Raw genomic sequence first — 13,722 nt, 5'->3', positions numbered from 1 at the left:
GTCAAGAGCTATACCCTATTAAAATATTCCGTGGGCAAAATTAGCCAATTCCGCCGAAATTTAGGCCAGGGACCTAAAAAATAAAAGGAAGATGAACGGATGTTAAATTCAATGCTATAAGATAGGGTCTATCAATTAAATATAGATTAATTAATGCCTGCATCCTAAAATGCAGAATGTTTGACTTTCTTCTTTCTGGGTGGGGTTGGCAGGAGCTTAACCTTTGGAAATAAGTTAATCAATAGTGGACAATCAAGCTGTGTTTTAAAAAGATCATAGTATTTGTCCCTCTTCCTCCTGAGTTAAGTTAACAATATCCTAATCTTTAGTAATAATTTAGTGACCACTTTGATTGTGCTATTAGCCTTTTCTTTAGCTATCGTCAGTTTATTGTGGGCTGTTGCACCATGGCAAACAGTATCTATTGGTGTTTGAGACAGGCTAAATTTTTATTAGAAATATAAAAAAGAAGATTCATGTACTAACGTATGAAGTTGTTAAATAAATTATTGGAATACTTTAGTCTTATCTACCTCCATATCATTTCTTTTCTAAGCTATGTCAAAGTAGACCATCTGCATTTGATGCAATACTATTAAATCTTCCAAGATGTTTAAAAAAAAATGTGAAACATCTTTTTAATATCAAACTAGGATTTTCCCTTAGCGAGAGGGTGGTTTTCAATCCAAGTTTAATTTGTATTTTTGTGAAATTGGTTTGTTTGTCGCCCTTTTTTAATTACATAGTACACGTTAAAGGGTTTCATTTTTGAATTTGCAATACCTGCACAGTTCGCTGCAAGCTACTTCTTGATTTGCTTGTATTATGTGGGGATTAAGGTTGATTGTATTCACGCACAAGCGATGATACCAGAGTGACACCATGCGTGTGATGAAAGAATGTAATGGAAAGAAGGAAATAACAAATAACTTTAATTTAGGAGAAAAACACTCTACAAGAGTGTTTTTGGTCTTTTTTTTCGGTGATCGTTAGGTTTTTCACTTGAAAGGCTAATCAAATTTACTGTGTGATGAAGATGTAGTAATGACTTCTGAAATTTTTACATCGTTGGGAGAGGAGTACCTTTTTTCTTAAAAAACTAAAATAGAATTACGTTTCAACAGCACCCGCTACAAATCAACTACATTAATTTTAAAACCTTTTTAATGGCTTCGTATTGCAATATTATAAAAAAAAAACTACATAACGGGCTATGGGTGCTACGCAACGTGACAAACTTAAATGTGATTTTCTGTGGTTGGACCTTTAAAATAATCCATCAAAATCAGTTTAACATTCTTCTAGATATTAAGAAAACTTGTGTGACAAGCCTACTCAGCTAAGATGAAACTACAATAATAAAAAAGAAAAGTCCGGTTACTTTTTTTTGTTTTACCTACAATTATAGAAAAAATTAAGGTGGCCATATGTACCGTACAGCTGTGTAACATAAAAATAATAACTGCTTTTATGCCAATCTACATTTTTTACCTGGATTCGGGTAACCTTTTACGTAAAACCTATTGTTTTTTTTTACAATATATTCAAAGGTATTCAAAAGAATACCCCGAAAGTTTAAAAGATAATCCACTGAGTCTTCATCTCCATTCTCCAAGAGCATAAATATATCCATAGCTCGTTTAACTTCGGTTTACCCTCTACTGAAACGATAAGAATTTGGTGTAAAAATGTTAATGAGCACACCAAGTCTTCTTAATTTAAAGCTAACAATTTGAGGAACTGAATAGTAAACCATTGCCTCGCTGTTTGTGGTGGGCCACTTGTCTACAAGTGCAAAGTCGATTGTGTAGATTTTGGAATGGTCCCAGGTGAAGACACTATTTCTTCACGTCAAGATTCAACTGTGTTTATGGGTATTTCAATCAATTATCCAGTTCAGTTGGATATTTTTTTTCAGACCGCTAAACAGGTGAGAATGAGCTAAAGAGGGCAAAACAGCACCTGAACTTGTACAAAACAAGAATTTAGAAATGAAGTCAATTAAATTTGATGGTCAGTGATGAATAGATTATAAATTTCTATTTGCTAATGCAATTTATACAACGCAAAATTAATGCCAAGAAAACTTTAGGTTTGAATGTTGGAAAAACCTTAACTAAAAAGCAAAAATAAAAAGCCTGGGTCACAAACTTAGTTATTAGGATCAGATACTATAAAAAACGGATACGACCCAAATAGGTCAATAGACACAGTTTCCATGTAATTTATTAATATAATAAAGAACGATTTTATTTTTACGACGTGGATCAAAGTTGCTTTGGAATTTTTATCCCGAAATCACTTTTTATCTGTTTTTAGGGAAGTGAGTGGGGACTTTTACAATAACAACAATTGCGATGATTTCTGGTCTAAAGCTGGAGATTATAGGCGTTTTTCTAAAACTTTTTTGGAATATAAGAGAAGAGCAAAAGACGCTGTGATATATTAAATCCCGTATTTCAATGAAATTTCAGGAGAAGTTAAGATATTTTTACTCTCTTTTCTTAGGGATTTTTTTTCAATAAAAATATCGGAAGATAAACATTCATTTTTTTTTGTTTCTTAGATGCTGGATAACAACAAGAAAGAATATTTAGCCACGTTCCTATTGTTAAAAATCAATAAGGACTGTTTTATTACGGTAAATTAGCTTATAGAACAGCGTAAGAACCAGCCATTGATAGACCATGGCCACTAAGCCCAGAACCTGACCATGTAGCTACTTGATAATGTAGGTGATTTTGGTATTGGATTCCCATGCTTGAAATACTACTAGCTACTACTAATAACAACCCTAAACAGTACCAAGCCACCTAAGGCCGATACGGTGACGCGCGCTCCTCCTCTGTTCCGAGCATTCAAAGCCTTGGTCTTTCCACCTTCCCAGGAAGTTTCCATTTCTCTTAAATGTTTTCTTACAACACCCCCTCCCTAATCGAGGATGACTTCCTTTCCATTTAGACCTAGACAGCTGGCCGAAAAGGACAATCTTTGACAATCTGTCATCCTTCATTCACAGAACGCGCCCTAGCCATCTCAACTTTTCTCTCATTATAGCCCTAGAAAGTGGGACTGAACCATATGTTTCGTGTATTCTACTGTTTGAAATACGGTTAGTTAGTCGTGTACCCAAAACAAGCCATAAGCAATTTCTCTGGAAACCATCTAGCAAATCTTCTTCCGTTTTTCAGAGCGTCCATGCTTCAGAACCATATCATGGCAATGTCCCCACCAAGCAATTCCCCGAAATCATTTTTGATCTACAAAGCTCACAGTGCTCTGATACGAAATTGACTATTAGCTCTGTTAAGTCAAAAATACTAAGACTGAACCTGCTAAAGGGAGACTTCGTCCCCCTGAAGTTCCTTTCCCTGTTGTGAGTGAGGTGAAAATACTAGGTGTCATTTTCTCACGTGATTGCACCTTTACTACCCATATTAATATTGCGACCCGTAAAGCAAACGCATCTCTGCAAACCCTTTCAAAAATGCGTCACTTCGGGTGCAACGCCTACAGTTTTCTACGGGCATACCTGTGCTGCGTACGCCCCATACTTGAATGCACCTGTCCCGTCTGAGGCCCGTCAGTATTGAGAACGGTCTATCTAATGCAGGAACTGGAGTCAGACCAAAAACGGGCAACCAGGATCATCCTGAGTAATAGGGACATTTCCTACCACGATACCCTAGCATCCCTTGAACTCTAAAGTTTGGAACTCCGTTTGGGTGACCTTATCCTGAGGTTTGGTAAAATGCTGCTGTCTAACCCTGCTCATTGTGACATTTTACCACCAGAAGCCCTGACAAACGCATCTCTGCAAACCCTTTCAAAAATGCGTCACTTCGGGTGCAACACCCACAGTCTTCTACGGGCATACCTGTACAGCGTACGCCCCATACTTGAATGCGCCTGTCCCGTCTGAGGCCTGTTAGTATTGAGAACAGTCTATCTAATGCAGGAACTGGAGTCAGACCAAAAACGGGCAACCAGGATCATCCTGAGTAATAGGGACATTTCCTACCACGATGCCCTAGCATCCCTTGAACTCTAAAGTTTGGAACTCCGTTTGGGTGACCTTATCCTGAAGTTTGGTAAAATGTTGTTGTCTAACCCTGCTCATTGTAACATTTTACCACCAGAAGCCCTGACAGTCAGCTGTAAGAGAAAGAAGCTAAAACAAGTGCCTGTGTGTGTTCGTACAAACTGCTACCAGAACTGTTTCGTCCCTTTTTTACGTCAATATATAATGGTGCATAATAACATGTTTTATATTTCAACACCAAATTAGCCGTTTTAGCTACGATTGTTGTTTAAATAAACCTTTCTCTCTCCCTCTCTCTCTCTTACCTGACCACTATCATCAACGTAGCTTCCAATATTCTAGTCTTGGTTCACAGACTTATCTTCCTATTCTTCCAAACCAATTTCAACTCTGAAAAAAAACAGCTAAGGCCTTGGCTATTCTACTTTTAACATCTTTACTGTATCCACCATCTTTAATGATAACACTACTAAGGTAAGTCAAGCTGTCCACTTAATCAATCTTTTCGCAGCCTAACATTACCTTTATTCACTTATTCCTAGCTTTAGCGACCTAATCTCCTTAACACTAATTTTCAAACCTATTCTAGGACCCCGAACTTGCAAATACTCTGAAAATCCATTAATTTAACTCACAATTTCATCTAGGATTCTTAAATCATCAGTATAATCTAAGCCTAGGAAAGTTTTTCTTCCCATTTGGTTCCATGCTCTCCCATTGCCTTTCTTATGCTCCTTTTGACAAATCCACCAAAATGATTCATATAAATGAGGATAGTACACAACCCTCCTTAACTACTGATTGAATACAAAATAGCTACCAACCTCATTTCTTACCTTAATTGCAGCAGCGTTATTCTTGTACATACCTCTAGTCACTTTAATTTATTTGTCTGGTACACTATACAAGGATAAGACCTTCGCTAAAGGTTTTTCTTGCTCATTATGAAATTCGCAGAAGTCAAACATAAAAAAATTATTTTAGACTATCTTATATAGTTGTTTTAGCATAAAGTGGACAAAGAATTGCTGATATATAGATCAATAAAGGATGGAAAGTGAAATTAGAAGCTAGCAAACACCTTTCTTGACTCCAAATTTGTGTGGAAATGGGAGTTTCGCTGATGTAGGCAACATCTTTGGGAGTTCATGAAAAACTGACCTACTGCAGTTTCTCTGTAGTTGGAAAAAATTTCATTTCAAAATGTCATTTGTTTTTTAGTAAAATTATATCATCGATTCAGGTCAAATTTCCTTAGATGATTCATATCACTATACTTATTTTGCCAATTGCACTAATTTTGCTTTATTATTAGACTGAAAATATCAGTAAAAACTAGATGGCGCTGGCAATTTTTCTTTCAACACTAGCACTAGTTTTTACTATTAAAGGTGCCCACGTTGGTGTAGTTGTTAAACAGCCAAGTTTTCTGTCAAGATTCATTTGCTTAATACAGTTTGGATTACGACAATAAATAAGTCAATTTGAATGACAAGTGCAATTGACTATAAACCGTCTCAGAAATCACACTGTGATTGTACCTACAGACAAAATATTTCATATGCTTATTCTTATGCTCGTAATCAAAATCCTGATATTTAGTGCGGATACAAAAATTAGCTTGTTTTTGAACGATATTAATATTTGTGTAGTCTTGCAGGCTTGATAAAAGCATTTTGTCAGTTTTTTTCTTACTGATTATGGTATCATGAGAGTACAAAAATATTTTTGAACTTAACTTATAATTTTTGTTTTTGGTTGAGAATGAGCTTTTACTTTTTTGCAGACTGGTTACATTTCCATTTTTATAACGATTTCCTGTTTTATTTTAGAAATATAAACATTGTGATTTAGCTTTGCTTCCTCAATGGCTATCTAGAATTTTTTTCTTGGTCAGACAACAGAAATGAAAGACTAGAAGTGAAAACAGTTTTGATTTTTTTTTTATTATAGACCTTGCTGGAAGTTAGCAAGATTTACATATTCCCCTATTTCTTACTCTTTAACAATCCTGAGGCACATACATATAAATTTTACTTTGGGGTTGGGGAAAGGGTTGTCAAAAAACAACAACAGCATCTTATTGAAAAATGAGGTATTTTCAATATTCCAGGTAAGGAACAATGACCCTTTGAGCCTACACGCGTGCCTGGCTCTTAAAGCTCATGTCATCTGAACTTCTTCTCCTCGGGCAAGTTTTTCTTTTTAAGAGGAGAGGGGTAGTAAAAAGTTTCTTCTAAAGTTAATTATGTGTTTCGCTAGTTTCCTTATCCTTAAGCTAGCTTCAGTGGGATTTGATTCTATGGGTTCATACTAGCTAGACGTCTGCTACTGGCTACTGGAAGACTAGAAGTAAAACTGTGTTGATTTTTTTTATTCTAGCGCTCGCTGAAAATTAACAAGATTTATACACTCCCCTAATTCTTACTCTTTAACTATCCTGAGGCACATACGCATAAATTTTACTTTGGGGTTGGGGAGAAGGTTGTCAAAAATAAAAAAAAACAGAAACATACTGAAAAAATTAGGTATTCTCAACATTCCAGGTAAGGAACAATGACTCTTCGAGCCTACAGACGTGCCTGGCTCTTAAAGTTCATGTCATCTAAACTTCTACGCTCTTCTCCTCGGGCAAGTTTTTCTTTTTAGGGGGGGAGAGGGGTAGTAAAAAGTTTTTTTTAGAAGTTAACTATGTGTTTTTGCTAGTTTCCTTATCCTTAAGCTAGCTTCGGTGGGATTTGATCTATGGGCTTATATTGGTTAGAAGTCTGATAAAAAATGAAGATGACCCAGATTTTTAACAGGAGTATAACGTCAACCCATACAGATTTTGGGTGGACCCGTGTAGAAAATGGTGAATAAGTTTTAGAAGTGTTTGATATGTTTATATTAAGTACCTTATATTTATCAATGAAGGCGCTTTTGTTAAGGATTTAGGTTTTTACAGAGAGACTCGCGCACAGGCACTGGATCCGGAGGTCATTCAAGTGCAAGAAGTTCTAGGAGATCATAAAGTTTTAGAAACAGAGAACTCATCTAAGAAGGGCTAGTTCACATTAATAATTCAAGGATACATTGAGTGGATTTCGTGGCGCATAAGACGTTGATACGGCCTCACAACTTGTTTTAAAGTATGGCCGCAGTGGTAACGTTTTTAGGTACCCAGAAAGACACAATTTGCCCTTTATTTACTATTTCTTAAATAATTTGCCTGTTTGCTGAATGTAAGTAACGTGGGTATAGGTAAGTTGTATACAGAGTAGTATGAATCCCCTTGTTCAAACCTCCCCCTCCCCGACCAGAAAATTATGTATGCACTCTTGTATCAAATGTAAAAAATTGAAATGGAGCAATGTCGAAAAAGAAAAAAAAACAGTTGCGTAGGTATTCTGTTTATTTTTAAAAAGTTGGCACAATTAAGAGAAATACAACATTGTAAGAGTGTCTCAAGTCAAGGAAATTCAGGTGTGTTATCATTTGGAAAGAGGTATTGGAAAAACATAATTAGAAATCTTCAGCGAATGGAGCCAAGATAGCTTTTTCAGAGAGAGGGGGGACATGGAGGTTGGGCAGCTTGAACATAATTTTCAGTGCAAGGGTCTGAGAAAATTATTGAAAAATCATCATATGATTATGCTCGAACCATTATGATTGAGCATCACATTTTTCCAAATGACGCAATATTCGTATTTGTTTTTATTTTTGAACTTTTATGAGGGAGGAGGAGGCATCAGAATATTCAGAATCCAGTTCCGATATCCTTATCTAGTGTACAATCTAAATAAATTTAACGTATAAGATCAGGATTATTTCCATAGGATAATTTATAGGGTTGATGCATAAAAAAAGTACTTATTGGAAAGAAACTAATCAGATGCAGTGTTGAATGAATTCAATCTCTAGAAAAGGATAGATTTCATGTTGTATTGTGTTCCATTCATAGATTCCATCCGAATAATAAACATATCAAGATGTTCATATAATACAACGAATGTTTACAACAAAAGTTGAAACCTAGTAAAGAGCAAACCACATTCCATTAGAACCAAAAGTTTGAAGGTACGTTTTAGATTTTTCTAGCGAAAAGAATTCCAAACTAGCGCTGATTCGAAAACAATTGCTATTTTACAGATTCCTTTTAATAGTCATTGTAATTACGAAAATGTATTTTTGAGAGATTCATCCAAATGTCCGGAATACTGAAAATGTGAATAAAAATAGAAACAAAAAGTATACCATTCGAACAAAGACAGTCGGAAACTAAAATTGTAATCTTTACAGCCCCCCTCCCATCTTAATAAAGAATAAGTGTGTTTTTTGAATTGGTAGCAGTGATACTTCTCCCTTTTTTCTTTTTTTTCCTCCATTGCTAACAGGATACTGGATTATCCCAGAGACGTTTCGAAACAAAGATTAATATAAATTTTGGCATGATTTTAAGATCTTGACTACAGCCAGAAATTTTTTTTTGTGAAGTCCAGTCTATTAAGAGTCTACTAATCCCAAGAATCCTCAAATACACAAAAAAATATACTGTTCACTTAAAAATAAAAAAATAATTAATTTAAACCATTTCCTGATAAAATCATCTCAAAATAATTCTTCAGGAAGACATAGTTGATTGCAGAGTAAGTAAAAAAAATGTGTCTCAGTATGTTGGGAAATTCTTAATATAAGGTTTGTAGAGTTCCTTTTTGCAAAAAACTTCAAAAGACACATCAAAAATTTGTTTCTATTCATTTTTGTAATGACTTACAAGTCAAACAAACACTTCGGGTGGAGAGAGAGGTTCAAACCCCTTATCCCCCTGAATAAAGCCTTGCTAAGCGGTAAAAAGAATAACGACATACTGAGACGACTATCTTGCAAACTGAACATCTGTGACGATTTTCTCTGATTATTCATTATGTTTAGCATCAATTGTTCCGTGAATTTTGAGTTAGCAACCTGATGTATTTGGTTGGACAAGAATGGTTATCTTTTCTAGTTCTGGAAAAGCTGCCATTGACTGAACGACAGTCAGTGAGCACTTTAAAAAATAGCGACAAAAGGAAAGATTGATTAATCCCTAATTACCTTTTTATATTAGTAGTTGATAATAAAATAAAACGAAATATGCCAATCAATGCTGTTTCCTGTTGATTTACAAAGTACATTTTACCAAACAAAAGGTAAGAAAATCTTTCGATCTTTTGGATAATCTTCAAATTTCTCCTTGTAAAACCTAGAAAAAATATAGGATCAGTAAAATTTATTGATCATGATTTTAAGTTAGAGACACTAAGTTAATGCAACAACCAAAGATTATATTTGCCTAATGAGCTACTATATAGTAAGTTGTTGGTATATGCATGGATCAATACCAAAAGTAATTTATCACAGAATTTTTGGAGAATATATCTTCCAGCTAGCTATAAACGGTATCTGGAAATATATTTTCAGAAAATTTTTGGTGATTGGTAAAATCCTTTCATTTACTAATTTTCCTTGAAAATACAGATTCCAGTACATCGTGTTTTCCCAAAATTTGAAACTAATTTACATCGAAGACTTTTTTTTTGTCGAACGCATCGCTAATCAACAATACCTTTTAAAAGAAGGTGAACCTTTATTATTGTAGCAAAAAATGGCGAAATTTTTGAAGTCGGTTGAGCATTGTTTTATTATTTTCAATTAGTCATGTTTACCCTGGTAATTTCCACTGCGGCAAGGGGTAGATAACTAAGAAAAAATATATTCTCGTGTCTCACTTTAGGCAAGAGACCGAGCTAATAATAAATGTATAAAAAAATATGGCAAAGTGACTACTTTTTCTTTTCTAAAATTACAAGAACCGAAAAAGTTTTCCTCAAGACATTCTGCCATGCCCACTTAATTTGACCAAAAGGCTTGACAAACAACAATGTCAATTGCTGGTCATTTCTGTCCTCAATAATGCTCAACAAAACCTTTGTTGGTCACTGCAACACAATTGTTAGTCGACAACGTATCACCAGAACAGATTGCTCATCAATAATGCAAATCAACAGCATCGTCAGAAAATACCTTAGGTAACGTTTTTAATAGTTAAGCCTATACATGTAGTTTTTTTTTTTCTGTTAAAATTTTTGTTTTTGAATCTCATATGCTTAAGCGAGATGATTAACCACGGATTTACAAATTTAATGGCCTCGTAGCTTCTAACAACCAATTAATAGCCAACTTTTTACAAGGATTTAAAATTAATAAGTTAAAAAAATACAGTGGTTGGACGACAGCTTCGTCTTTTATCTGTCAAATGAATTTTCATCGTAGCAAAATTCCTTACACATCAAGTGACTGATATAGTCTTTTTTACGGAGAAAATATCTGAGGCATTCCGCAAAATTACTTTCACCGAGTAAGTATTTATTAAAACTTATGGGCTTACGCTTATGGCGATTTATTTTTGATAAAATTTTTCTTAATCAAATAGGGCGTAATCCAAAGTACTGATATAGAGACACCACTATTTTCGTTTGAGTTCTTAAGATTCAAGATTTGTTTAATGAAAATAGTCATCGTTGGTGCAGATAGCGCTGCAACTAATGCTATATTTACTTAGGAGAGAACTAATGGAACAAGCTCTCCGACAGTGCACTGGTTCCAGCAAGTTATTATGACGTGTTTCTATGTTAAATACAGCATCGGAGGGGGGAAAGGGGTGTAGAGCAATGGTTGGCACCCAAAAGCACGGAGTACCTAAATATTGCATATGAGCTGGTAATCAATCTTACTAAATACTTCAATATTTTGATAAGATTAGATTTATCTTACTTATAACACAAGTATCTTAATCAACGTTTTAGACTTCTGATAGTACAGTTTTACCAATAGGCTTACTTTTTAGCACTTTATAAAACAAAAAATTAGGAACGTTTTGCTTCGTTGAAAAATTTCAGAAATTCGGTATTTTTTTTTCAATTTGCTCTTAGACAAATAGGACAAAGTTCCAAGCACTGGTAGAAACATTATTTTTGTTCAATTTAGTGTTCGAAATTTAGCTTGGTGAAAATACTATAACAATTTACTATGGCTAGCAAATACCATCTTAAATAACATAGTGCAATCCTCCCTGATCGTTTAGCTTTTGGGTTAAATTTGGAACTTTTTGATGTTGTTTATTTTTATAGAAAATATTAGCAACACGGAAAAATCAATTTTGCAGTGCAACATTTGCTAAAACTGATTAACTATTTGAAATGAGCATTTCTAACAAAAATGTGAACAGAAATAGATATTCTTGGGGATACAAACAACAAGCTGTTACTTAAAAAAAAAAAATCCGAAACTTGTTCAACTTCTATTGAAACACCCGAATTTCAGTATTAGACTAAAATATAAGAATATAAGATAAGAAGTTATTGTTTTAGTATTGGACTAGAAATGTTAAAAACTAACTCATACTTTAATTTTGCTGTCCACTTATGGTGCTTATATTTGTAATATGATTGCAGTCAAATATGCAATTAGCTTCAGAGGTTCTGAGATCCTAATTTATCTACTAAACTTGAGAATTTAAAATTTGACAATGTGGAAGATGGTTGGAATAATTTTAGAAAAAACAATTTGTGAAGTTGCTGATGGTGTCTTAGGGAAGAGAGTTAAGACTGCAGCTAGGAATGTTAGTGACAAAGCTTCATGTTCAATAGAGAACAGAGGGGGTTTTTACAAGATATATCGGAGTGATAGATCATATGAAAACAAAACGAATGTAAAGAAAGTAGAGAAAGCCTTAAAATATGACCAAAGGAAATGCGAATTGGAGGCAATGGATAAAATTGCCGAGGATCTGGAAGATGCAGCGAGACGGTAGAATAGTAAAATATTGTACTGGCGTGTTAATAAATTGAGAGGGAGTAGGCAATCCGGACTTGTCCAAATTAAAGAGAGGAACATGGCCATAATTACTGATAAGGAAAGAGTTAAAGAGAGATCGGCGGAACATTTTGAGAATGTGCTAGGCCGAGATAGAGTTGCAGTAAAAAGATAGTTGTCAAATACCTTTGGTCCGCAGTTTATAGATTATGAGCAGGCATTCGATTCTGTTGATAGCAGAGTTTTAGCAAAGGTATTATCCTTGTATGGTATACCAGACGAATATATTAAAGTGATTAGGGCCACGTACGGGAATAACAATGCTGCGGTTAGCATTTAACCTCAAGAAATGAGGTTAACAGCTGGTTTTGTATTAAATCAGGAGTCAAGCAGGGTTGTGTTCTATCCCCCTTCATATGGATGATTTTGATGGACTTGGTCTTAAGGAGCTCAGGATAGGCAATGGGAGACCACAGAATCAAATGGGTAGGAAAAACTCTCCTGGACTTAGATTATGCTGATGATTTATGCATATTGATGAAAGTGTGAGCAAAATGAATGAGCTTTTAGAGGAAATGCAAGTTCAGGGTTCTAAAATAGGTTTGAAAATTAATGTTAAGAAGACTAAGTGACTAAGGCTAGGAATAAGTGAAGATGAAAAGGCGACGTTGGGTAACGAAGAGATTAATCAGGTGGGCAGCTTCACTTACCTTGGTAGCTTTATTAGTAAAGACGGTGGGAGCAGTAAAGATGTTGAAAGTAGAATAGCCAAGGCTCAGTGTGTTTTATGACAGTTAAAAAACAGTTTGGAAGTATAGGAAGATAATTCCGCAAACCAAGATTAGCATATTGAAAGGTATAGTGATGACAGTGGTCAAATATAGCTCTGAAGCATGGGCGTTCTGAAAAGCGGATGAATATTTACTAGATGTTTTCCAAAGAAATTGCCTACGGATATTTTTGGGTACCCGGCTAACTGACCGTATTTTAAACAGTAGGCTGTACAAAAAATGTGGTTTAATCCCGCTTTCTAGAGCTATAACGAAAGAAAGGTTGAGATGGATAGGGCACGTTCTGTGGGTGAAGGATGATAGATTGCCAAAGATTGCCCTATACGGCCAACCTTCGAGGGCTAGACGGAAAGCAGGTTGTCCCCGTCTGGGATGGGAGGATGTCATAAAAAACGATTTAAAGGATATGGGAACTTCCCGGGAGGGTGTACAAAGGGAGGCTTTAAATAGACTGGGATGGAAAAAGAGCGTGCGTAGCTGTTTTGGCCTCAGGCGGCTTGGTGCCAAGGTGAGTTGTTAGAAGTAGCAGTAGTATGGACGGAAAATAGTCTATTACAAAATCTAAAGAGAGTAGTAATGACAGGAATAAAGAAAAAAGGGAGAGATACCTCTAAATAAAAAAGAAAGATGGAATTAAGCTACAGAAATTCAAAAAAGTTATTTCAAAGGATTAATCTGCTGTTAATTTTAAGGTATTCACAAAAAACTGAAAATATTTAGCAGTGTGTTTGGGTAAAAAATTAAGATTCTTATCGCAGTTAGATAGAGGGTTGACCTGATTGAAAGGCAACGGAAGCGTTATGGATGCTTGGGGTGAAGGATGCAAACCCAGCCCAATATATTTGACCTGTCATTGCAAAATTATGATCGTAGAAGTGTGGCACGAAATATGGCAAAATAATTGCTTGACGGCGCTCCCAGAGGGCACCGACATAACAGTAATTGCTTAACAAGCGACCATTGTAAAATGGTAGCGCTAAGCTCGAGACATTGTAATTATACTATCCCTCCTCTTGTCCTCTTCCTATATGTACTCCCTATCTTTGTCTTCAC

At 35.2% G+C, this 13,722-nt stretch overlaps 1 protein-coding gene across 4 annotated transcripts in view; it reads right to left on the bottom strand.

Annotated features, from left to right (window-relative positions):
* Nucleotides 1-9,158: 9,158 nt before the first annotated feature.
* LOC136027415 (3-oxo-5-alpha-steroid 4-dehydrogenase 1-like) overlaps nucleotides 9,159-13,722 on the bottom strand; it is a 37,908-nt gene continuing 33,344 nt past the window's right edge. For all 4 annotated transcript variants that reach the window (XM_065704656.1, XM_065704657.1, XM_065704659.1 and 1 more), the window contains one exon: nucleotides 9,159-9,266. In XM_065704656.1, the coding sequence (XP_065560728.1) occupies nucleotides 9,200-9,266 (67 nt within the window). In that variant the 3' untranslated portion in view covers nucleotides 9,159-9,199. The remainder of the gene's footprint in view (nucleotides 9,267-13,722) is intronic.

Source organism: Artemia franciscana, chromosome 5, assembly GCF_032884065.1.
Source record: "Artemia franciscana chromosome 5, ASM3288406v1, whole genome shotgun sequence".
NCBI lineage: Eukaryota > Metazoa > Arthropoda > Branchiopoda > Anostraca > Artemiidae > Artemia > Artemia franciscana.
The sequence above is the reverse complement of the archived record's forward strand: the minus strand, read 5'-3'. Positions and strand labels throughout refer to the sequence as shown.